This window comes from Lindgomyces ingoldianus, assembly GCF_010093535.1.
Source record: "Lindgomyces ingoldianus strain ATCC 200398 unplaced genomic scaffold BDR25scaffold_29, whole genome shotgun sequence".
NCBI lineage: Eukaryota > Fungi > Ascomycota > Dothideomycetes > Pleosporales > Lindgomycetaceae > Lindgomyces > Lindgomyces ingoldianus.
The window spans coordinates 104,370-128,783 of record NW_022985190.1 but is presented as its reverse complement, the minus strand read 5'-3'; the positions used below and the strand labels follow the sequence as shown (position 1 = coordinate 128,783).

Genomic DNA, 24,414 nt, shown 5'->3' with positions numbered 1-24,414 from the left:
GAGTAAATATAGAGCTAAAGCCTAAAGTTGCACTACTGTTTTACTTAACTAAGAGGAGATCCTCTAGAACCCTCTTTTTACCTGCAGTAGGCTTTGCTTAAAAGGTCTTAGCAGAGCTAATTACATTTAGCAGGAAAAATTACACTATAAAAGTAATTTTTACACCCCTAACTGTGCAGTAGTTAATTACAATAGGAAAAAAAGAAGACTAGATTAAGCATGTAGCATAGCAGAACAATTACTTAAAGCTTAAAAACAAACAGTAACGCAGCTTTTTAGTTACTAATTTTCTACTAATTAAATTAATAGCCAGCTTATATCCGGACCAATAGGAGAGAGGGCTTGGCGGTAGAGATAGTGTAATATTTGATTTGATTTGAAAAGCTTGCCGTACATTGGCGTTGGAGGTGGCGAAGCCGATCGTGCCATCTTCTTAGCTTGTTTGAACAAGCGTGCTGTAAGAAATTTTAATTAGCGTGAAAGTAAGTGGAAGGACCCAAGGTACGTACAATGAGTCTCAAGTAACTCTATAAGCTTGTTCATTTTTCCCGACAGCTCAATATTCGTCTGCTCTTCTGATTTCCCGTCTGTCAAGCCTCCTGCAATTTCTTCCAACCGCTTTGTCACTTCATCATCCTGCTGGTGAATTTGATGTTCGATATAGAACAAGACACGACACCTGACCTTTTCAAAACGCTCATATATGCCCGCTTGTGGGAAGGTTGCGATTGCTTCGAACAGAGGCTCATGTTTGGTGAGTGCTCTGGCGAGGTCTTGGTTTGAGCCCCTCAGGCTGAAGTTTGTGAGCGAGATATGACTGGCTGTCTCCATTCGGGTGGAAGGGCTAGCCATAGCGAGTTACAAAACAAACGTGACAAACTGAAAACTTGCCCAGAGGGTAAAATACCAACCTGTTTGAGCTTGAGTTCTCTGTCGGTTTCAACCTGGATTCCTGAAGGGAGTCCCTGGCTTTATCTTGCTCGAGACTGAGTCTCCCTTCACAGCTCCATGTGGATGGAGGCATTCTCACAAATTCTTGGTTCTCTGCTTGACGTGGAGTTATTCCTTAGCAAGCAGAGCCAACGGGCTCTCAATTCGACACTAAAAATCGCAGTTCATTAGGGCCTTTCCAAGCAGTTCGCCGTCGCGCGTTCGCGTCCAATGGCAGTACTACCAAACTGCTGCATCACCACACCGCCTTTGGCCACATCTCCAATAACATCAGATCGAAGAAGAAGCACAACGTATGTTGGAAAACTGCTCTCACCAATTCGTTTCCCTACAGCTCATGCAATGTAGCAGGAGAGGATGCGTCTGTGGAAGTGCACTTCATTCTGAGACATCCTGACATATCGCGGTCGTCCAGAATAAGATGCCCCTTCGTGCGCATGGCGAGAGGAAGGTGCAGGAGGCGAACCCGCCCAGTCTGCAGGCGTTCGAGCACCCCCGTCTAATGCAGAGTGGAGTCATTCGACGGACCAGCGCGATGGAACGGGCCGCCCAAGAGAAGTGTGAGAACCAGGATAGAGGAATTGCCGCTGTTGGGGGCGTTGGTGGTGATGTGCAGGAGTTTGGTGGAGAGAACAGCGGACATTGGGAGGGGGAAGATGCCGGCAACGTCCTTGTTTCGCCAACTAACTAGAGCAAACAGCAACACATTTGTCCACGCCATCCATTTTATTTGCTTCCATCATTTTGGGGTAACAGAAATTACCACATACGTATTCGATAAGGCACTGAAAAGCATCAGAAGGCAACTCCTGCATTCACTCTATACACTAGGTCAAGGACAATTAAAGGGAGCAGAGTCTTCTCGGCTTCGGATGATGGTTGGCTAGGGGTTATGTGCCGTGCGACATACGGATTGTCGCCGGAGCCATGAGTGAATCCAGCCAATCTAGAGAAGGATGTGTGCAATATTTTCATGGCCTTCTACTCTGCATTATTCCACCAGATGCCACCTGGGTTAAACGGAAAGCAACTGCAGCCATCATGTCATCAGTTCCGCGGTTCGCCTGAGCTTGACGATCTTTTTGGCCTCCCCTTCGGAGTTTGCGCAATTGACCCCCAAAGACCTCTTCATCTACTATGTTTCATCATGAGGTTCTCATGTATATTCTTCTGCATGTCCCCTGTCCTAGCCGGCAGTGCTGATATGTCAGGAGAGTATCTGGCGGTCTAGGAGCTCTGAGACTCGATTTAGATCATCCTCGAGTATCCTCCAACTGGCGTGCTATACCGCTCTCTGCCAACGCACGACGCTTACGGCTTCCTCTACGAGAAGATGGGGGCCACACTGCAAATTTGCAACTTTGCATCATATTTGTGAGTTTCTAAGAATACCAGTAAATCCAGTCGTGCCATCAAAACTCCCTTTCACCGGAATGATCGTGTTCATGCCCTCCAAGACGCACATGCAGGGCTTCATCCACGATGTCTGTGAGTCAGAATGGAAGCCTCATCGCCTGCTCTCAGTCGATGGTACCACTTGTTCCTATCTCGAAGCTCCTAAACCATTTAGTCAAGCCACTGGGCTTGGCTGCTTCAATCGCGCCTATATCCTTGGTCATATATGAATGACAATGGTGCATGAGGGACTTGATTTTGCAAAGAGGCAAAGGTGCGCAATCTCAAGGCAGCTTCACAGGGGTTGCTTGATGCATCTCCTTGCGGAATGGCAATAGATAGTCTAACCCACCACACTTTCCATCATGGATAAGGCAACGGCCGAAGCTTCCACGCAAATCGCATTTCCGATGGGCCAAGCATATTCTCCTAGGCCTGAAATACGCACTAACTTCAACACATCCATCTTTTGGGCCACAAGGTCAACAAGACCCATGCACCGGGCTTACCTGTCTCTGCCCATAGTTTCTGCACCTTTATGTAAGGCGAGTTCATTGGACTGTTTAGGTTTTTTTTCTAGTTTGAATACATGAAAGAGTACTTCAAGTCATCGACGTGCCTACTGCATTCGCAGGATATTATCTCACATCAAGTCAATACGTTTAGTATTCATTCTCATTTTCGTCACTCTAGAAGCGATCTTCGGGTTGCTAATGACCTACTTTTCTTGAACATTTTTTTTTTGAATCTCTTGAGCCAAGTTTTATCTCCTATTTAGCCTCATTTGATAGCCCGTCTGGGCCTTTAAATACACCATTCCGTATCAGGGGGTGGTAATGGGGGGAAAGAAGTAGAAGGAAGGGAACTATGGGGAAGTTTGGAGAAGGGAAAGGGAATTCAAAAGGTAATCAGAACGAGAAATGGAGAAATGGTAGCGTTGTACAAAAAACTCGACTTAATCGAGGGAGGATTAAGTGAGCCTCGGGTGGTTTGCTGAGTTTTTCAATCAAACTATTATGGTTACATAATCTGCAACTTGATTGTCAAGGTGAGGGTAGCAAGTGCCTAGTCGTCCAAACAGCGGCGCTTCCTCCCCGAAGACTAGTAGAACATCTGTTCTTCAATTTTTAAGTGCCTGATGCATCCACGATTCACTTTCTCACTTTATTGTGACTCCCTTACACTTCATGCATTCAGGACTTTTCAGTGCCTCTCTACCAACGAATAAGATCTCAACGATCTCGGAGACGTACTTTCCACTCGCGGTTAGCATTGCTAATTTCAAATCGGACTCCCCTGCCTTAGTGAAGAACTTTGCGGCCTATATTAAACTTTAATCCGATGGAACGAAGTACATACAACAAACACTGAACAAGGTAAGGTTCTGAGAAGAGTCTATCAACCAGGCGGAAATTGAGGCAGCTGTAGCGCTTGCATAGTTTGCTCTTGTATTAATATTGAGTCTCATAATATCACAGGACGTTGAGAAGTTGGAATAATATATTTCCGCCTTGGCGAGATGCACGTGAGATCGGGCGACATGGGAGGCTCGGGACGGTAACATATACCTCGATTAAATGGTCATTTCCTTATTTCAGCGAATGAGGATTTGTTAAATACCATAACCCACCCAGTCAAAAGCCACGTCGCATCCAATGCATGAATCAACGGCATGCATACACGCTACCTAGGCACCATGGCCAGCCGAAAACCAAGATTTATATCCCCTCTTCTATGCTGAAGTAGTAGAGGTAATCGTATAGATAACTCACTAGAGGGGCTTTCTACAACGCAGTATTCTTTTCTATTGTCTAATATCAGAGTTTTCTTCTGAAGAATACCTAAGAAAAGCAACAGACATTAAGCGCGACCTCGTCCCGACACCTGGAGGATTTGCTAACAACCAAGGGGAGTCCCAGCGCGATGCGGCCGCACCGATCTCCAACGGCTGTCCATATTTACCAACCGGGGAAGACGAAACATTTTCAAGTGCATTACAAGGGCGGTTGAGAGGCGTGAAAGATACTAGGCCATGGCTCGTTCACTTCTGATCGGTGAGCCGGGGATCTGTACGGCGACACTCTTCGGGCTAGCCCAGACCTTACAACAGCCACGACGGCTTCTTACACGAGGTTTCACGGCGTTAAGTTCAGCCGCTTCATGTTTGGGGCCGTTTTCAGCCTTCCAAACTCGATTCTAAGGCTGTCGGGAAGAGAGGCCCAAGTCAGTACCCTTCACCACCCTGATCTTTGGTAAGAAGCCCTTCAGACCACGCTATCGCTATGTTGTACCTAGAGTGCGGTTTCAGCATTCTAACGCCAACCATTCGCTATGCCAGTCACCGACCTAGCCGAGTAGTGAGAGAGTTGCCACCCCCAGCCCCTCGAATTATGCTGAGCACTTTGCATAAAGGGCATCCCTGGAGACTACCACCCTATCGTCCTAGGGGCTTGTCTGGACAAAGAGGCTTATTTGTCCATCACTGTTGAAACTTCCACTCTTTAAGCGAATGGGCGGCCGTCTACTCCGTACCAATCGCCATGAACCGGCAGTGTCGTTCTGCGGCACATGCATGAAGGAACAGCAGGGCCGGATGAGTGCTACGCACCATCTAGTCATTTTAAGGCCCGAGAGAGCGAGAAAGTGAGGCTGAGTCGAAGATACTGAAAGCAGTCGTGTCTTATACCCAATTGCAGCGCAGTCTCAATCCACGAGACCCAAATGCTTGCTGTCGCAGGCATGCAGAGGCGGTGTTGATGGTAAGAAGTAGAGCTTACTGAAAGCAGTCTTCTATGCATTTTCATATGTGAACTCTGGCAGTAGGGAGGTTTGCTGACAAGGCCCGCCAGCGCAGTATTTCGAGACATGCACTCTTGTGACGTTCCCCCTCATTTCGACTTACTATCTTCCTTCGGGGAGCCGTGAGCCTCAACACCGGCACCTCTTACCCAGTTGGCCGAGTCGGCGAACATTTGTTGAGACGCAAGCTCAAGGATGAGGGGTGCAGACAATGCGGCATGTTCATCCACACTGAGCTGTGTTGAAAGGGCACTGGTAACTGCCTGATCCGATCACGTCCTTCAACCAGGCTGCTGGATCTGTTTGCAGGCCTGGCCCTATCATACCAGCCTCCTAATTTCCCATCCTCATCAAACAAAATGCCACAGGATGAGTCTTTCTTAAGGCGGCGTGATTCTCTTTTGGCCAGCCACCCTCAAGCGTCACTTTGGTGCTCCATGATTATCGCCATATTGCCTGTCGTTCATCATCAGCTACGTCTTGTTTCTTGTATTTGAAGAACTATGACAACTTCTTTTAGACGAAGACGTGCTGCAAAGGATGTGCTATGAGTACACTTCACAACTTCATATTACCTCTGCCAAAGACATACCCTCCTAGCTGACTGCAGAACCATCTACAAGCACTAACACCACCCATCTCCACTCACAATATTCTCTACCATCATTTCCACATATTTGCCATCGCCCCAAGCGCCAGACAGCCCTACAGTACCCCCACATTTCTTACTCGTAGAGTAGACGCGTCCTCAGTAGTCCCCAATCCAAGTCGCATCGAATCCTCCACGCACTCCAATCATCCGACACCTCCACCCTCCACCTATCTAATCTCATCCACTTTCCTTTTCCGACGCCTTGTCGGATAAGCTTCACCCGAACATCCTTCCACTTCCGATGGAAATATACCGAGGCACGGAGGAGACGGGCTGGTTTGAGCGCACAATCTCAGTTTAGTAGCCAATGATGTGAGTCACTGCTTTGATCGCCGCTAGGCCTGCGCCGAGTGGAAGACCAGGTGTCTTGCTGCTGAGAGCTTATTTGGACGGGCAGAGTTTCGTACAACGTTGTTGGGAGGGGAAGGGCGGAGGTGGTATGAAGAGGCATCAATCCCTTCATCGTCGTATGGATACCCTTGAGAGTAGAAGGATGCTAGGTGCATGGGAGTGATGCCGCAAGGAACACGCCGCATCGCATCGCATCGTATATGCAAGGCCACTGCGCATCGTGGCTGCCACGTGGGGACAAAGTGGAGAGCAGCAGAGCTGATTTGGATATATGTGGGGTTGTTAAGCAAGACTTGAAGGATAAGTTACCATATACTAGATCAATGCATACATGACAAAATGTTGAGAGAGCATAGAGATGCAATGCAACCAAACGCTTAAGAGCTTCAGCGGCTGGACTAATGAGGTGGGGATTCTCTCTTGCGTGTGATACTTGAGATTGCAATGGAGTTCGTCGACCGTTCGAATGCGAGCCCGTTTCTGATATCAGGTCTTTCGTCACCGATTACCTATTGTCTGTGCCACGAGCCTAGTCCCTGGGTGACATCCTAACTCCATTGTTCGGTGAATTCTAAGAACCATGGACTTTTATCCTCAGGCGAGACCCCTAATAAGTTTGTCTATAAAAAGGGAAGACCAAGTATGTTCGTAACGCATGAGCTGCAGCGAGGGCAGTCGGCATGAGCGAAGGAAAAGCGGAGGGACGGACGAGGATGTATACCGCGAAGGGGTGCGTGAAATGAAAGTTGATTAGATATAGTGCTCGAAGTCTGGTGGCAAGCGATATTGATGGGCTGACATGCAAGAGGTCACCGGGTCAAGCCGAATGGAGCGCGATGAAAGGTAGTTTCTCTGTGCTAGCATTAGAACATATTTGAAGACTAAGCGGGTATTTCTCGTAGTCAATGGGGGTAGTAATGTCGAGCAAAGTCATTGAGAGCTATTCCATATAGGCGGAAATCTGTTGCTGCGAGGACCTGGGTGGCGATCGTGGGCAGGAATTTCAGCGTCGTCTCGATGCCACTATGGGTGCACTCCGGAGCTCAAATGGGAGCGTCGTGTTAAGTCACCCTAACCCAGTCTATGAGCGCAACTGACGCCTGTTCACAGAATCGACATCGATAGTAGTGGCACACAATTGTGGTGATGGTGCGGATGAACCGCTAATGGCGCTGCGTGTAGAGAACTTCAGCGTCGGCCTGATTGCACCATTTGTGTACCCTGAAGTCTAAAGATCTTGTGTCAGGTTCAAGCGAGCGATCGAATGTCGCGTCCCGCGGCGTTGCGTGGCTTCCTGTTGTATTCAGGACGGAGTTGGTGACCTTAGGTTGACCTCGCATGCAATATAGCATAGCTCTGACTAGTCTGAATTTCCGGGTCTGCAGAAGGCTAGACTGAAGAACAGAAAGCGAGGCGATTCCTTAAGCTGTCAACGGATAGCTCCACTTAAGGAGTAAAGAGTTGAATTCAATCTCAGCTCAAGAACTAGGTGTGTTAAGCAAGGGCCGTCTTCAGAGAGCGCCGGTCGGGGCCGTTTTAGTAGGAGACGGGCATCAAAGAAGATGAGCCACTGCAACAGCATCGAAGGCCCAGTGTAATGGCGAGAAGTTTCTGGGCGTGGTTAGGCTCGCTACGATCTCACATCTGGCGTGGGGTAGGCTCGGCGTGTCGTGTAGGAAGTCTCCTAACACTAGACCCTCCGTGCGCCTAGAAAACCTAGGCAAAGTTCGCTATCCTTGGGTCCGTGTAGCCAGAAGAGACCTCATTGTATCACGGGATACAATTTTTGAGATAAAGTGGTGATTGGCTTGGGATACACTTGTCACAGCGAATCATGGAGGTTTAAAAAATAGCTGATTGTTTACGGTGTGGAGGAGCATACGACGGGAGGAGAGTCAGAGGGAGGGAGAGTAAGTGTGGAAGCAGGAGTCTCTGTTCTCATCTAAAATAAGCGCAGGAACAAGAGGATGGTTGCGTAAATACCATGGTCTAGCGCGTTTCTGTTCAGACAAGGCCCCTCTACATGCAGATCCGCCCATCCTCGGGGACTGCTAGGTCATGGGCTTTCGCGCGACGTAGATTTGGTAGAGGAACACATCCTATCCTTTATAGGGGTTCTGGAGGCGAGACAAGCTAGAAGACGCGCTCGTTGCGCGGCGTGGATCATAGACGTCGTTGTGGTGCTGTGGGATGCTTGGAGCGGAAGATGAAGTATCAACCGAGTAATATTTGGAGAACATGGACAGAGAGTGGACTAGCTGCGATATAATGACTTTTGATATTCTGAGTTGAACTACCCTGCAAGGAATTGCGGTCAGGGGTTTGCAGAGCGGCGCGTTATTGAGGGGAGGGAGAAGGTTGGAGATGCGGCACCCAAAGCCGCTAGCGAAAAGGACGCGCAGAATGCCAAGAGGAGTGTGCACAAACGCGCTGCCCTGGTTCCAGTGCCAAATCCACTACGAATCAAGAATGGATAAACAAAGGGCCAGTCCTCTAGCTTTCTCTCTCCTGTATTCCTCTCTAGCCTCGCTGCTGCGACTGCGAGGTACTACTCTGTTTTGACGATTGTGGTGGTGGAGGAGGTGGCGACGGCGGTGGGTCTTCTCGAGGCCTGGTACTATCTTTTGGCGGGTTGTTCTTGGAGCGGCAACCTGCTCCCATTAATAGGGTAAACGACGACACGGGGAAATATAACCAAGGGAACATGGACTTACGCCGGAGAGGGTATTTGGAGTCTGGACTAGTCATATTGAACCTATCGGCGTCGTGGAAGTAGATTTTGGCCAATTTTTTTAATGAAAAAGAGGAGGCAGACAACGAGAAACGTCGATGTGCGAGAAATTTGAAGTTTGAATGTTTGTAGAGTGAAAGACAGCCTCGGGGCCGTCCGAAGACTCTTGTGTGGTGGGTCATGACCGAGAGGAAACTCCAATCAGGGCCCACCTTTTTCAACAAGAAGGGCTAACGTGATGCCATGTTTGAAACAAGCATTTCTTAGATTGAGTAAGTCTCTGAACGTAAAATTAGGTTTTCGGAACCAATCAAGGGGAGCCTTCTGAATGAATGTCGCTGATCTGGTATTGGAACGTTACCACGACCGGTGTGAACTGGCTTGAATCGTACGTGTCAGCGTCCGGAAAAGGCACGAAGCGTATCGAACAGATCCTTGCCCTCTCTGCATTGAATTCGGGGCTGGGGTAGGAATCTTGTGGAAAGAAGTGCACGCGGTGAATGGGATGAGACAGTCTCCAGAGAAGACAGAGAAGTGGGATGAAATGTGACCATCGGGTAATATCATACAACGGATTTAAACGATATTCACTGAGCTTGCATTAGCGAATATCCAAATGATAGTGAAAATGGAGTAGAATCACGTGACTATTGGAGCACGTGGCTAGATGAGCGAGGGACCAAACTTAAACTGAACAACATAACGACCGAAGACAATGCTTCAACTTGGTAATTCTCAAATTCTAACACGATATACACCCAGCGGTTGAGATGAACACAACCATAACGGCCCAATACCTGCCATACAAATCAGCGCATTACTTTGCCAAGAGAAACTTCAGCCTTACTCACCCTGCTGTCAACGTGAAAATTCGAAACCCTTCCTTACCCAGAAAGACGAGGAAAAACGGGAACGCGAGAGCCAAAAAAGTCGCTGAGATGAAGCGATTCTTCGTCGAGGTGAGATTGTATAACAAACTCACGGAACCAGCAATCCAGAGAACAGAGACCACACATTCCAAGGCACTCACTAAGACATGCAGTGTTCGGCCGTTGACGCATTGCGACTCCTCGACAGTTTCGCGACGAATCATCCAATTGAAAATATCTTGGCAAGGGATGAAGATCCAGTCGTTGAAAGGAATCATGAGCTGGTGAACGATCAGGTTATGGAAGAAACTGTCATCAACCCCACGTAAGACGGTGAGTGTGTCCGACACGGTATCCCCTATTGCGCCATAGAATGATACATTACATCCATTTGGGGCCAGGGTCCCTTTGTGAGGCTTATAGAGTTGGTACCGAAACACGTGGTCCATGAAGTAGGGTGGCACAACAGGCGATTGTGCCATCTTGCTGTCCTGGTCAAGCACCCGGCCTAGGCATGTCAGAAAGGGAGCGATCTAAAATGAAATAATGAGTATTCGGATAGGTACGTACTCTGCCAGTCCAGATCTTTGTCGATGTCAGCCATTAAATCTTCATACTCCTTCAAAAATGCTTCTGCTTGAGGACCCTCCCTTCGATCCTCGACACCCTTCAGCAGCTCATTGTGTTCGGATTCGCGCATCATAACTCTCCAATCCACATACTGAGCACGGATCACCCTCAGCCGCATGGAACGCTGTCTAACGTCTGCTTCTGGGTGGGCGGCAACATCGTTGATCAGGTCGTCAGGCCCGTTATGATCAAGGAGTGAGCGAATGTGTGCCGCCAGGCTGGGCGCGAAGCCTGGCTCGGGATTATTATTGGGGGGCATCCGAAGACGTTGCTGCTGAAACCAGAGAGTCAAGATCAACAAAGCAGAATATTTCCACAATTCTATACCTCGTCTTCTTCTCAGAATCAACTTCTCAAGGCCCTTCCCGGCCTTTATACCTGCCTGGTTCTTCGTATTAACCTCCGAGGGTTCTCCTGTCACACATAGCTTCTGAGGGCTGTCCCGGGCTGTCCGTGGCCGCCAAACCATAGGGAGAGCCTGCTTAAGCAGAGGAATATGTCATACAGCGTTAAAAATTGGGCAATTGGCTCGCAAAAGGCATGCGACGTCGCGAGGGGTTGTCTTTCGAGTGTGTCGGAGGTACTCCCACACAGGCTCAGCACAACACCATCAGCATCAATACCTGTTAGTTGAGACAACTAGAGCAGATATGGCCATTCGCATTGTCTCACCGGTCTTCTGCCTGATGATTCCTGGCCAGGGTGGGTAGCCCAAGACGCGCAGTCAAAGTTGTTTATTTCATAAAGGAGAATTGTGCGCGTATCGTCACCCTCCCCACAGATAGCCTCACATGCTCCATCAGTTGCAGCATAGTCTTACAGTAAGGCTGCATTGTAGTCTCGGCGCAGAGATGGGCAGTGAGCATCGCCTGAGGTAGGGGACGGGCATCGACTGAGGGGAGGACGACCGGGATCTAGAAGCGTCGTTGGTTCACAGTCTACGGCGCGGCCCGCACAGCATGGTAGTTGGAGAGGCAGATGGGGGCGGCTGCAGCTAGGGCTTGGTGCGTTGGTGGGTGATGCGCGGGATCGTGGAAGAGATGGAGATGATGAGAGGGATGCAGAGAGAAGCACCAAGTCTTGAACCGGGGTGGGGAGATGCCGCTGAACGTTGGTCTTGGAAGAACAACGAACAACACTCCACCTGCATACTTGCTATGTCGGCAGTCTGACTTGCGTCTGACAATCTGTTTTCGATCCTGGCGATGCATGCATCAAAAAAGGCAAACGGAGGGAGTCGAGGGCCACCGTTCTCTCGCTTTCAACGCAACGCCTCCCATTCCCTAGGACCACTTAGGACTGCAGTCAGAGCGAGCCAACACGCCTGTTCTTCTCTGTAGCACCTTTATTCGGCTGGGAGCCCATCGGCGCGTGATCACGGGGCCAGTTGTCGGGCGCAACGATGTAATGGCACCATGGGATTGCTGATATCTTTACCACACCGGAAAGCCATGCCAGTAGCCATTCGGCTTTGGTGGGGATTCTCGTCCTCTTCGCAGCTGATTGGCACATGAGAAGAGTCAAGCTGTGTTTTCATCAGTTTAGGGGCAAGGCTGAGTGCACTCCCTAGTGACAACCGTTGACAGCAAATACTCAGATCGACTCCTCACCTCACCTATTTCTTTCCATGTTGTCACTGGGGCACTAAGGAATGATGCGCAAACTTCCTGCTCTCGCAGATGAGAAGCAACGCTTGAACTAAACACTTCAGGGGCTCACTTTAGTCCCATAGAGGGAGGGTGTGTAAAAGGTATGTCTACCTCAACCTGCCAACTCAATCTATCTACACCGCTCTCTCTGCCCCCTTGGCGCAACCTTGAGGTCCCATGCACCGTAACACTGAAGCCAGAAGATTCCAAAATAACTGAGCGAACGAAATCTCCCTTCCTCCGCCCCCAACGTTCACCGTTACTAGCGAGTTGCTCGTGAGACGGAGAATGAGGCCTTGCAAGAAGAGTGCATCTACTCTCCATGTCCCCGATGAGCCACCTCGTTATTTTCGGAGTCATAGAAAGGCTCACGCAATATCTAAGCATGCTGCTTGAATCCCACGAGATCTGCGACGCAAGCCATTGAGCTGTGCTTCCCACACTGGGCATCCAGTCGACCGGTGACTGGGAGACTGGGCTACACTCAAGGCAAGCGCTCGGCACATTAAGGCAGTTTGCAATGGACTTATACGCTCGATCCGAGCCGGTACGGACATCGCAGACGTCTAGTGTGCCACACTCCGCGTGGAGAGTTAGGCAAACACGCAGACAAGGATATGATGGGATATTGCCATCGTTTCCTTGCTAGATTTCAATAACTAGGCAAGCACTGTGATTCTGTTTGGGCAGCTTCTGCAGCCTATTCAGGGGCTTTCTTATCGCCATCCTAGGCCGCAAAGTGCGATCATCATATTCAAGTCCATAACCAAGTTACTGGCTTGATAGGCCATCAAGGCGAGAGAGAGTTCATTGACTTGGGCACACTTGCTTCACGAAGGACTCTCGGATTGTACATCAGGAGGATGTCTTATGCATGTATTGCGTTAATTTTCTTGTCCAATACCCAGATGATCAGGGTTCCCTGATGGCCCTATTAGAGCTCGCTGCAATGGTGACCACTCTCACAGGTAGGCTACACCTTCCACTCAGCCCTTGCCACAGTGGTCCAGCCATTCAAACCCTCTCGCCCTCAAACTCTCCACCACCAACCCCACCTCCTCAAGCCAGAACCATCTGGCGTGCTGCATTCACCTCAAGGAAAGGAGAGCCGCTCAGGTTGCAACACTGAAGAGAGAAGTTACACTACAATGTGAGGACTCTCCAGGTAGGTTAGTAAGATCAGAGTCCCCCCCAGCTTTGCTAGCCATTACAACTCTTCCAAAACCTCTCCCCTCGACCTCTCTATCAACCACCACCTCCTTAAGCCTTATCTGACAGGACGATTCATCCAAACCCCCTCTTTCTCGACCTCTCTACCACCTACTCGGCCTCCTCAACCACAACATCCTGGGGTACAATCGGCACATCATGTTCACACCCCTCAAAATACCCAAATCTCCTCTTACCCCCTCTCCTCTTCGCTCTCGTCCCCCCGTCAACCTCACCAACCCCTCCTGAAACATCACACCCCCATCTCCCTTCTCAACCCCCGCTTTACACAACCTCCTCCCTACTCATACTAATAAAACCTTAGCAACCGCACCAGCCAAGGATCCATTACCCTCTCCCCAACCAGCTTCTTGTCCGCCAACAATCTGCCAGATCACAGGCTATCCTCCCATTCTACGGTGGGGTTGGTGCGACCGATTGCAGCGAGGTCGACATGCCATTCTGTCAGTGAGATTGGAGCGTTGGCGCGTTTATAAGATCTTAGCGTTGAAGAAGCCGGCTGATCATGTAGCGAAGGCATAACTCTTACACAGCGTGCCAGCACCCGTGAACAAGAAACCACTGGCTATGGTGGCACCGGCCTTGGTGACCCGGACACTTGTACGTAGAACTTATATTTGTAGGGAGAAGGGAGTTTGACAAGGCCGCTGTGGTTGCTTGTTAAGTTCCACTAGTTTTGTTTTGTCATGACTGCTTGTGGAACACCTCCAGGAGTAGTCGGGGTACACTAAGACATCAGATTGACCTGATCGAAACTACAATGCAATGTCAAGATGGAGACAGTGAACACTATCTCTTCGCCAAATGTGAGTGCCTCATACGAGTTACGATGTGCCATGAAGATCCCTCTGGTTGTAGCTGTCGTTCGTCTCAGGAATTGGAATTGATTGCGCTCCACTAAGCCTCATGGTCTTGAACAGGATTCATTATCAAGGACGAGGCTGGCCGATAGGGGCACAGTGCCGATCATGGTGTCATGCCGATTCTACTTTCCCACTAATACCAAGAACGGGAACCGCGATCGACAGTGTCAGATTCAGGATTTCAATAAACCTGACCAGGTTCAAATGAGAATTACAGTTTAGGCTCAATTGGCATAGACTTAGTATGACGGAGTTCTAGAAGGCAGAGGAATAAAGAGTCATGGAGTCGATAAAGTAATCTAACCAGGTAGTGGCGTGATCGAGATTGGAGCAATTGATCATATCTCATGAGTTAGATACTACGACTACCGTGGCGTACCAAGCCATTCCGTGTTAGTTTTGTTGTGTGTATACCGATCTATCCATCATTTGTTGTTCAGTCGTATACCGCGCGCTGCGTACTGACAAAGGAGAACCAGCCCATGAACATACTTATATATAGAAGAGCGCTCCATGTCACCAGCATAATCGCCGTCAGCCCTACTAACCTCATGTATGGCATTAGTTCGCGTGATTGTGTATTTCCGTCGTTTCTCCATGGGGTGTGTATGTTTAAGTCTCGGCTCGTCGTCGGCGTAGGCTGCCGAATCGTTTCTTCAAAGAACCGCCTATGCTCTTCCCAGTAGTATTGCTCCTTCCGACGCCTGCTCCGTCATCGAGGGCTTCGATGGGAACGCTTGATGCATCGGCAGCACCGAGGGACTGGTTGCGGCGGCGGGTGGACAGTTCAATACCGGTGTCTCCATATTGCTTGTGGTCTTTAAGGGCTTTCTCTATGGAGTAGGAGGGCTCGCCTTTCCCTTTGAGATCGCCAGGGAGATATTCCTGTAGTAAGTTAGTGGTTGGTTGGTGAAAAAAAAAAAGGGGGGGAGAGGGGTGGGGGGTTGCAGGAGGCAGCTTACCACACCAGGCCATCGCTTGTAGTCAGCACCCGGCTCCCTCATCAAGTCCGCTCCCTCCTCATAGTCGAGCACCCGACCGAATTTATCGGGCACGCCGGGCGGGACAACCGCAACTCCTTCGAGGGGACGGTGCCTCGTCACTGCGTCAATGATGTTCTCCCTCGGGGTGGCCCTCAATGCCTCTTCATTGGAATCTCGAACCGCAGCAACGGGGCTGTGCTTCCAGTTCGTGTTTCTGGAAAAGTTGGCCGCGTCGTACGGCCCCTCATGGTGGTAGCTTAAACCGCTCCGATCGAGGCGATCGATAGTATCGGCGCCCTGGAAGTTCTTCTTTCTGAGATGGTAAGCACGATTGGCAGCCTTAGTGTCCTTGCGAATGACATCAAGGGGTCTATGGGAATTATCTCCCGGGTAACGCTCACGAAGAGAGCCACCACGAACGAGGACCCCACCTTTCGATGGCGAAGGGGAGGAACTAGGTTGATTGGGTTGACTAGATCGTCGAGGACGTCCTCCTTCGTTCAGTGATCCGAAAGCTTCGGAACGGTGCGAGAAGTGCTCCTTGTGGGGACTGGCAGAATTGGGAGGAGAAGGGTACTCATACCGTCTCCAAGGAGGAGATTCTCCATGGTTGACGAGAGTTGGAGTCCTGGAGACTGAGGAGGCCCTTGAACGGCGGAAAGGGTTGGTTTCGATGGTGCTGCCGGTGTTTTGAGGGCGGATGCCGACGGATGGGCTCTGCCTGAGACCAGCAAAAGCCGGCGGAGAAGGTGGATTCCGGCGAGGAGCAAACGTGGATCCAAAGTGGCTGTTCAGGCCGGTGTCGTCACTTGGGTCTGGCTCAACGAGAGCGCCGATGAGGGAGTGCTGGGGTTGGGCCTGAGCAAGTTAATATGAGGATATGTAAAGAAGTGACGCAAACTTGCCCCTTCCTTGTCACCGTCGCCCATGATGGAGGCAGTGCTGCTGGAGACGCTCTCAAAGACACTACGAAGCAACTTGAAGGGTGAGATGGGGCAAATCACAGGTGACCAGGTACAATATGAGACGAGGTGATCAATGAAGACGAACGCAGGTGAGGGTTGGCAGAGATAGCAGCTAAAAAGGAAAGGCCAGTGACTTGGCAGGAACGCGCGTAACACATGTTACTTCCCTTTTCGCCGCAGCGGGCAGCAACCACCTCAATCGGCCAATCGCGGATACGTCATCTGGTGCTGGAGGGTAGGAGCTCGGGGCGCTGAGCGGCGCTAGCTAAGAAAAGCAGGCGCTAGGGCTGTCGTCACTTCCACAGGGATCTTCAGACTTGGATCGTCCCTACCCGAAAACTCCGCGCCTGCAGTGCGCTCATTCCTCTATCTCTACAATGGCCCTGGTGCTGGTGCAGTATTCCGATTCCGATTCCGATGAGGGCAGCCTCTATAAAAAGGCAGAATCCGATGCCTACCCACCGCCGACTCAGCCGGTAGCAGGCTCAACAGTGGCTGTGAAACGCAAGCGCGAAGAGCCCAGCTCGAGCTCTAACCTACCTCCCCTGCCGGCTGCCTTCCACGATCTGTACTCGGTCAATATGCGCGTCAGCACCTGCGACGATCCGAGTCTGCACGGCGGAAGGAAGCGTGCAGTCCCGCATATTGACGGCAATTGGCCCAGCCATGTCTATCTAGAGTGTATGTCTCCCTCACCAAAGCTACCTCAATGCGCCGGGCGGGGCCCTGAAGCCTCAGGAAAGAACAAAGGACTGACGCGGCCGAGGGGTTCCTTCGCATACAGAGTCCGAAAAGCTACAGGACCTCATCGACTCCATCTCTGCATCAATCCACAATGCGAACAGCACTCGCGCCAATCCAATTCCTGTCCCGGACATCATTCCTCTCCTGCGCTCGCCCCTCGGCGCATCGCTGCCTCTGCACATCTCGCTGTCTCGGACACTTCAAATCCAGACTGGTGACCGTGACGCCTGCCTAGACACTCTAACGAGCTCTCTACGAAAAGCCGCCGTGAGACCATTCGGCATTCGTTTCGCGAGCTTAAAATGGGTCCCCAATTTCGAGAGGAATCGATGGTTCCTTGTCCTTTCCATCGCAAAGCCACCGCAGAACGAGCTCAACAGACTGCTAGACGCCTGCAACGAAGCCGCAGAGAGGTGTGGGTACCCTGGTCTCTACACCGGAGGACCCGGGGACGGTCCCGTAGAGGATAACACGTCCGTCGGCAATACAAAGAAGCGGAGAAAAACTTTGAGCAAAGAAAAAAAGCATAAATATGCAACTCCAGGGGCTATAGACCGGTCTGACAACTTCCATATCAGTATTGCATGGAATCTGGAGGGTCCTGCGCCGGAATGGATGGCCCTGGTGCAAAACATCGCCCTGGACAGGGACCTTCTGTCATCAGGCACGCACTTCGACGTTGTTAAAGCGAAAATCGGAAATGTGGTACATAATATCGAGTTGGGCTTCAAGAGAAACACTCTCGAGAAAGGAGGCGGTCTGCTTGGTTTGGGATGAACGCTGTATGAAGGCTTGGCACTGAAGTCGAGATAAGATTTACAGGGATAGGTAGGTGCTGTCAGGCATCAAGGCATCAAGGCACCAAGTCACAGATGCGTCAAAAGTGACGTGGCTACCGCGTGTCAGTAGTTCGCGATTAAGGACAAGCAGTTCACTTTCAGAAAGCGGCTACTCAGATCAGAGGTGCACGAAACCTATCTTGGAAAACCCTATCAGAACCTTCCTAAATTTTGGAAGGCAAATCCGATAAAACTCGGGATGAAACTCAAATCCGAGAGAAATTCTACGCACCATACTTGGTGTTGCTCTTTATCATCGTCTCTGCTCCAAGGGCGCACTTTTCCGCCCCACTCATAAATCGTTTCCGCTAAGACTTTAATTGCTCATACTTCCCGTGGACAATCGCCTCAGCACTGCTGCTTCCTGCTACAAAAGTCGTGCTTCGGATATTTATTACTTAATCTCAACCCCCAATGTATGTGCTTTATCCTCAACAGTTGAAGAGTAGATATGTCGTTGTTGCGTATACTCTTTGCCAAGACCTCTTCGATCCATTCTTAGGTCGCTTTCGTTTTTAGAACTAGGACCGCAACATAGATTTTCGAGACTCGATAATTTCCATTGGAGACGTGAGCAGGAGGCTATTGGCTTCTCTCAGAAAAATCTATATTCTGGAGTGTCCATGCCGTTTGGATTTTACTTCCTTTACGAGTGCTGCAGCAAAGGATGCCGCCATTGTTTTCTCTTGACTGATTTGTAAAAGGTTTGCAAGCGCCAGAGCCATAACGTTTGGAGATTCTTAATATTCGGGATTTTATTTCGCAAGAGAGGCGGAGCCACGGTATTGCGTGCTCGCGTCTTATTCTAGAACCTCCATAATAGCGCTTGGACCTGGTTATCATTGTGTACTTAAGGGAAGGAGCACGCCATTCAAATTTCATTGCGAGCTTTAACAGTTTCGAAGGCCCAGGACCGCAACATACAGCTTTTGCCTTTTGCATTTTACTTCGTGAGAGGGGCGGTCCCGAAGCCATGACTCGGTGGGCTTGCTATCTTACTCCACTTTCTCCATGCTAGCCTTTGGTCATGTTTTTAAGGGAATACTCCAGCTAAAGACAATACCATTCCAACTCTTTCCAAGTTTTTAAAGTTTTGAAGGCCCAGGACCGCAGCATACAGTCTTTGCCTTTTACATTTTACTTCGCGAGCCCAGGGGCATGGCTGCTTGCTTTGAGGATTATCGAGTCTCTATGCCTGGATTCTCCCTTGGATTTCAAGTGGTACTCAAGCCAAGAACACCACCACGCAACTACTCCCAACTCTTTTGCACCAAACTCTGAAGATTCGGACCCGGAGCCATGCTGGAATTCGACTCTGGTATTATTACAGAGTCTCCATGATCCCCTCTTTCCATACCTTTGAGTGTGCACTCCTGCGAAACCCAACACCATGTGGGGCCTCCGACTTGTTTGCGTAAAACATCTCTGCCGACAACTAGCTCCATCAGAACGCCACCATCTAGTTTCTTCCATAATTTCTATAATGTTCCCCTGACTGAACGTTTCCAAATGCTGTAGCCACGGACGTCGCCGTTTCTAACCCTTTCTGGGGGTTTGTCGGGTCCAGTATTCTGTGAAAAAAGTATGCTTCGAAGACTGGCTTTCAAGGCACACGACATGTGGCTGTTGCCGAATTTCTCGGAGCTCCACCCGAGTAGGAGCGGTATTTTTAGAGTTCTGCTCGAGTGTTGACGATATGAGAAGCAAGCACCACATGGTGTAAACCTCGCAATCTTTCTCAGGGCTCACTCGGAAGCGATTGAATTCCTTTTAAAGCGATACTCGAGCATCAAGCGTGAAGAGCAAGGAAGGCCAGAAATGTGGATGTTTAAAAGTGCAGGCCGAGTGTGGGCTTGGAACTGTAGCTCCCATGTAACGACGAGTAGGTCGTTCTGATAAGGAAACGTAAAAGCGGACATTCTGTTTGGGATTGTTTGATTCTCGAACCTCAGTGTTGCTGTGTGTGTTATGAGGGGGTAGTGCGACGCCGCTCCCGGGCCGAAACATTCATGACATCGTACTTCTTTTTATTCTGGCCCACGGCGCGACATGGGTGAAGCATTTTAATCTTTCATTATACTGTGACGGAAGTCACGAATCCGAACTCATGTGAGCTCGGTTCTTATGCTTTAGTTTAGTAACCTCTATATAAGGTGTTTTCTCTCGTTCTCGGCGCTATTCTCCGGGAGATCGCCATAGCATTCTCAGCTTCTGTTGTGTTGAAAGATTCGACGGCAGGAACTCCAGATGGGGATAAATTACGATGCTTTGGAGAGTGCTGCTGGCTTGGGATCCACATACGGATCGAACAGTTTGGGCTTTTGAGGAAGATGTCTATTCTAGTTTGTCTCCTGGTTTTTGAAGGGTTCTACGGGCGCTGGGGTTCGTATGACTCTAAGAGTGTTCTCTTTTTGGCGGAGAAAATCTATCCATGCTCAAAGGTCCACATCGCAGCCGATGTGAGGTCCTGAAAGAGCAGGAAATGGACTCTCCTTTTTCAGTTAACATGATGACTTTTTGGAGCTCTCTGTTCTTCGAGATTTTTTTATACCGAAGTCGTTGCTGGATTTATACAGGTTTTAGCGATGACTGGTAAGAAGCTTCTAAGAATTCTAATAAGAGTTCAGAATAGACAGGTGGGTTATCTCAGGTGCTCAGCACACTGTACGGAGAAGCTCAGAGCTCCTAAGGACCCTGCAACTAGGAGAGGGACCCCTACTAGCTCCCCAACTAATAAGGCCAGCTAATTAGGGGCTTAAAAGCGCTTTCTCTGTCTAGCTAGCTAAGGGACTTTTGTGATTTTTTAGGTGATATGTGATTACAAACCTCCTCTACTATACATCTAAACTAGCTAAGATTTTAGTAGATTATAAAAAAATTCTTTAACTATATTCTAACATTTTTATAACTTATTTTTAATAAGATTTAAAAAAGTAGTAAATTATTAAGTCCTACACAAGGCATTATAATACCTTTATAACTGCACTTTAATGTAACTTTCTAACTATATAGTATATTATCTGTACAGTATTCAGACAGTATTCGCACGCAATTCCTCTTCCCATTAATGTCGCACGGAAGACCTTCGACCCGACCCCGGAAGGCTTGCCTTCCGAGCCAAGATTACATGACTGTCATCTGACTAGTCACGTGACCGACTAGTATATAGTCGAGTCCTTTGACGACTCACAATAATCAGATCTATTGTAACCAAGCTTCCGTGCACTAGCTCTCACCCCCATCCCCGTGGCTATAGTCACGGACTATCCTGACTGTATAAGAATGGATAGTCCTTCTAACATATATTATTATTAAATTTAAGGTCTATCTAAAACAAGCTTATTTTATACTATATTAAATTTTAGCTAATTCTATTATATTGTTATTAATCTTTAGCTATAGAAGTAATTAGCTTAATTACCTACTTAACTATAACTTAACTAACTGTTGTCTAAAGACTCTAAAGATCTAAAGGCTTATAGTAGTAGTGATTAAGAAAGAGCCTAACTAGCTCTACAACGCTGTACAAACTGTAAGACTAGGCATAACACTTATACATGTAAAAGAATAAAGAAGAAGCACTAGAATTAGATATAAGAATGTTGTACACAGGTTCTTTATTTAGTTGCAAATAAAATTATAGTCTTATATATAGTGTTTACAATACTAAGAGATTTTGTTAGGTTTAATATTTTAATAGGTTTAATAGTAGAATACGTTAACTATAAAGAGATATTTAAGAAAGAAAGATTAATGCCTTTTATATATTCTTTTATTCTGCAATTTAGTTATAGCTAAGACTAGAGTAGTTGTAGCCTTAGCACTCTATTCTACGTCTTACAGCCCTTAGCCACGTCTACTAGCGTTACGTAACCAGTGACATAAGCTACGCCCCGCATCGTCTGTTCCTATCATGCTAGCTCTTTAGACTCTGCATGTCTTTTAGCAACATATGCTTAGTCCTCGCAGCTTATTGCTTTTCATTTGTAACAATACTATTTCGCAAACAACTGTAAGTAATCTCACCTGCAGCTCTGAACACAAGCCTAAACACATGACTGCAACATGCGGACATTACCACGTTCTAGTGTAACCAACAAACATTAAAGACGTGTAGCAACTAATAATTCTAATTGTTCTTGCTGAGAATGCAAACTCGCCTCCTGCCACGGCTTTTCCAGCTAGCCGGCCCCTTCTTTCCACACACAACACGCCCAGTTATTTCGGCGTCGCTCATCAAGCCGCAAAGCCAACACCGACAATCACTCTCCAATCGTTCTGAAGTCAACCCACCCACACCCCTCGCCAAAGATCGAGAAGCGGGGACGTCAGCCATTCAGAAAGATGTTAAGGACGCTCTCAACACAATTCAAGAGGTCAAGTCGCCACTCGAGCCGACTATTGCGAGCTTTCCAAAGGAATATCATAACATCGATGCTAGCGTCAACCACCATGCCATACGGCCTAACGCTCCATGGGGATTTGTCGTTTTTCGCACTGTCTATGGCGTGGACAGCGACACGCCTTGGGTATGCATGCTCGATCGTCTGCGTTCGACCATCGCGGACACTCTGTCACTTTCAAATCGGAGCGATCTCCTCCCCCGCCACGAGATGACTGTCATTGAGAATGAAGAGACGCTCGCTGACGCTAACGCGCATATAGTACGCAATGCATTCCGGGCCTGGGTTGCCGATGACCTAACACCGCGGCTTCGCAACCCAGAGAAGTATGGTGGAAGCGCGCAAGTTCGGTACAAGCTACTCAGCAACGACGTTCATGATGCGAAGCATCCTGTGTCCTGTCTCCCTTCGAGGTGGAACTTCTGCTTATTCGTGGACGAGGCTTGCCTTCGCTCGCTGGATGCATCCATTATGAGAGGGTTTCCAGTAATCAAGATTCTAACGACAGATTGGCAAGAGGACAGGGTCGCTGCAGTGGCTGAGGGCTGGGAAGATGGCGAAACTAATGAGAATTGGGAGGAGGTTGGCTGGATGTACATGGGCGTGATGGAATATATTGATATGTATAATCGTTTAGACAACGCGTTTGAGTGGCTTGATTGGTACGAACGGCCCTATAAAGGCTACGTACCTCTTTAATAAACGGCCATGAGATAGTACCTCAACAGTAACTAGTGCAAGGAATGCTATGTCACATTAAAATGTTAGTTTTTAAATTGCTTGCTTGCGCGAGTTTGCAAGCCGACAACGAGATTCCGAGAGCCCCGACGTTACAACAAGGCATCGAACACTAAGCGCTGAAAGATCGGCGCTCTTCTAAGCACTAAAGTGCTTAGTTAGCTTTCTCTTGCTATAATTCGCTGCTTAGATTAGAAATACTAACGTAGTAGGCTATGTAATACAGTAGGCTAATGTTTAAGCTTCAGCAAGTTAGGCTTAAAATACATCTTAGCTTAGAGTAGTAAGATAATAGCTTATAGAATAGATCTAATAAGCAGCTTATCTTAGTAGTTGTAAAAAAAACTGTTGGCGGGAAGCATAAAGCGTAAAGTGATAGGAAAGTTACTACTTAAAGTAAAATAAAAGAATTTTCGCATATAAAAAAAATTAGTAGTTACTTAATATTTAAAATTAAAATTAAATCTAAAGCTAGCTAGCTAATTAATTATACTAGATTTATAAAAATAAGAAATGTAAAAGTAAAACCTACTTTTAAAACTATTAGAAATTATAGTTATCTATATAATGTACTTTACAGGCAAGTTGCTTACACACCTAAGTTACTTACTTTTACTAAGACTCTACTAAACTACTTTTTTTATACTAATGTATTTCTAACAATACTACTTAAACATACTAAAAAAACATTAAATATAGCTTACACTTTAAGCTTTTAAATAAAATATAAAACTTTTAAAGAAATATGCTGCATGTCTAAATAGCAGTATTTAGATACGCGGTTGGGCGTCACGTGACATAGTCTTGTGTCACAGTTGTACGCACAGACAGATAAATACCCTTTCCTTTGCACAGACTTAGAACAAGAAGAATTAACACCAGTTACCTGCAACCCCCCCCCCCCCCCCCCCCCCCCCCCCCCCCCCCCCCCCCCCCCCCCCCCCCCCCCCCCCCCCGCGTGATGTGTACACTGTGCAAAACCTTTTTACTTTACATAGCTAGCATAGAGTCTATTTAACACTAATTAGTAGTTTAAATGCTGTAAAACAGAAAGCTTTTTTTATACCTTTCTATTTAAAAAATTATGTATAAAAGGAATTCTTTTTTTTACTAATTTAACTATAAATTAGTAAGAGTAAAGATAGAGTTTAATTTATATATAAGTAGCTAAAAATCTCTATTTAGTTACCTAATAAAGAGTAGGAAACCTGTCTATATAATACTATTTAAAGGTATTATATAAATAGTAGTGCTTATTTAATGCTAGAAGGTCTATTTTATCTTTTTACATAAGGCTATTTAGAGGTAGTGTATAATAAGAAGTAAAACAGCGCGCAATAACGCATAATTAACTACTATAAAGTAATAAGCAATGCTAGTTTTATCTATAACTAGCTAACATAACATATTTATATATAACTAATACATACCTTTTATAGGCATTTTAGTAAAGACTCTAGTAAAGCAGATAAATATTAAAAATTAAGTAAATAAAATTAAACTATTAAATAACACACTTAAAAAAAAGCTTAATTTATACATAGCTAACTTAATTATAAAACTTTATATGTTAAGCGCAACAGATATATAAACACTTAAAAACTTTTAAGACAACTTTATAA

The 24,414-nt window shown here is 47.7% G+C and overlaps 8 protein-coding genes across 8 annotated transcripts; 5 read left to right on the top strand and 3 right to left on the bottom strand.

The window, feature by feature from the left end:
* Positions 1–297: 297 nt before the first annotated feature.
* Positions 298–852, bottom strand: BDR25DRAFT_316748 (uncharacterized protein; the record flags this gene model as incomplete). Its single annotated transcript, XM_033691624.1, has 2 exons — positions 298–455; positions 510–852. The coding sequence occupies 2 exons, from the start codon at positions 850–852 to the stop codon at positions 298–300; spliced, it is 501 nt and encodes a 166-aa protein (XP_033544233.1).
* A 266-nt stretch (positions 853–1,118) lies between these two features.
* On the bottom strand, positions 1,119–1,926 carry BDR25DRAFT_358501 (uncharacterized protein; the record flags this gene model as incomplete). Its single annotated transcript, XM_033695962.1, has 5 exons — positions 1,119–1,285; positions 1,342–1,450; positions 1,480–1,638; positions 1,668–1,736; positions 1,792–1,926. 5 exons carry the CDS (start codon positions 1,924–1,926, stop codon positions 1,119–1,121), a joined length of 639 nt encoding a protein of 212 aa, XP_033544232.1.
* Positions 1,927–1,954: 28 nt separating this feature from the next.
* On the top strand, positions 1,955–2,684 carry BDR25DRAFT_358500 (uncharacterized protein; the record flags this gene model as incomplete). Its single annotated transcript, XM_033695961.1, has 5 exons — positions 1,955–2,050; positions 2,074–2,103; positions 2,142–2,435; positions 2,476–2,565; positions 2,595–2,684. The coding sequence occupies 5 exons, from the start codon at positions 1,955–1,957 to the stop codon at positions 2,682–2,684; spliced, it is 600 nt and encodes a 199-aa protein (XP_033544231.1).
* Positions 2,685–2,711: 27 nt separating this feature from the next.
* BDR25DRAFT_358499 (uncharacterized protein) lies at positions 2,712–4,922 on the top strand (the record flags this gene model as incomplete). The annotated part of the gene is made up of 15 exons (XM_033695960.1): positions 2,712–2,870; positions 2,927–3,052; positions 3,103–3,179; positions 3,223–3,320; positions 3,345–3,407; positions 3,479–3,515; positions 3,554–3,650; positions 3,736–3,770; positions 3,825–3,926; positions 3,981–4,088; positions 4,142–4,335; positions 4,406–4,573; positions 4,615–4,703; positions 4,759–4,820; positions 4,853–4,922. The coding sequence occupies 15 exons, from the start codon at positions 2,712–2,714 to the stop codon at positions 4,920–4,922; spliced, it is 1,485 nt and encodes a 494-aa protein (XP_033544230.1).
* Positions 4,923–12,647: 7,725 nt separating this feature from the next.
* On the top strand, positions 12,648–14,209 carry BDR25DRAFT_358497 (uncharacterized protein; the record flags this gene model as incomplete). Its single annotated transcript, XM_033695959.1, has 10 exons — positions 12,648–12,663; positions 12,691–12,707; positions 12,759–12,944; positions 12,996–13,177; positions 13,223–13,453; positions 13,579–13,704; positions 13,769–13,857; positions 13,901–13,940; positions 13,969–14,120; positions 14,178–14,209. The coding sequence occupies 10 exons, from the start codon at positions 12,648–12,650 to the stop codon at positions 14,207–14,209; spliced, it is 1,071 nt and encodes a 356-aa protein (XP_033544229.1).
* A 176-nt stretch (positions 14,210–14,385) lies between these two features.
* On the bottom strand, positions 14,386–16,160 carry BDR25DRAFT_266783 (uncharacterized protein). The gene is made up of 3 exons (XM_033687011.1): positions 16,009–16,160; positions 15,083–15,961; positions 14,386–15,005 (listed from the first exon to the last, which is right to left on the bottom strand). The coding sequence occupies exons 1-3, from the start codon at positions 16,030–16,032 to the stop codon at positions 14,733–14,735; spliced, it is 1,176 nt and encodes a 391-aa protein (XP_033544228.1). The 5' UTR covers positions 16,033–16,160; the 3' UTR covers positions 14,386–14,732.
* Positions 16,161–16,408: 248 nt separating this feature from the next.
* Positions 16,409–17,535, top strand: BDR25DRAFT_266781 (uncharacterized protein; the record flags this gene model as incomplete). Its single annotated transcript, XM_033687010.1, has 2 exons — positions 16,409–16,749; positions 16,835–17,535. Coding segments are annotated over exons 1-2 (1,005 nt in total), but the record flags the coding sequence as incomplete, so codon positions are not given.
* Positions 17,536–22,093: 4,558 nt separating this feature from the next.
* BDR25DRAFT_159915 (uncharacterized protein) lies at positions 22,094–22,729 on the top strand (the record flags this gene model as incomplete). The annotated part of the gene is made up of 1 exon (XM_033684022.1): positions 22,094–22,729. A coding segment is annotated over one exon (636 nt), but the record flags the coding sequence as incomplete, so codon positions are not given.
* Between the last annotated feature and the right edge of the window lie 1,685 nt (positions 22,730–24,414).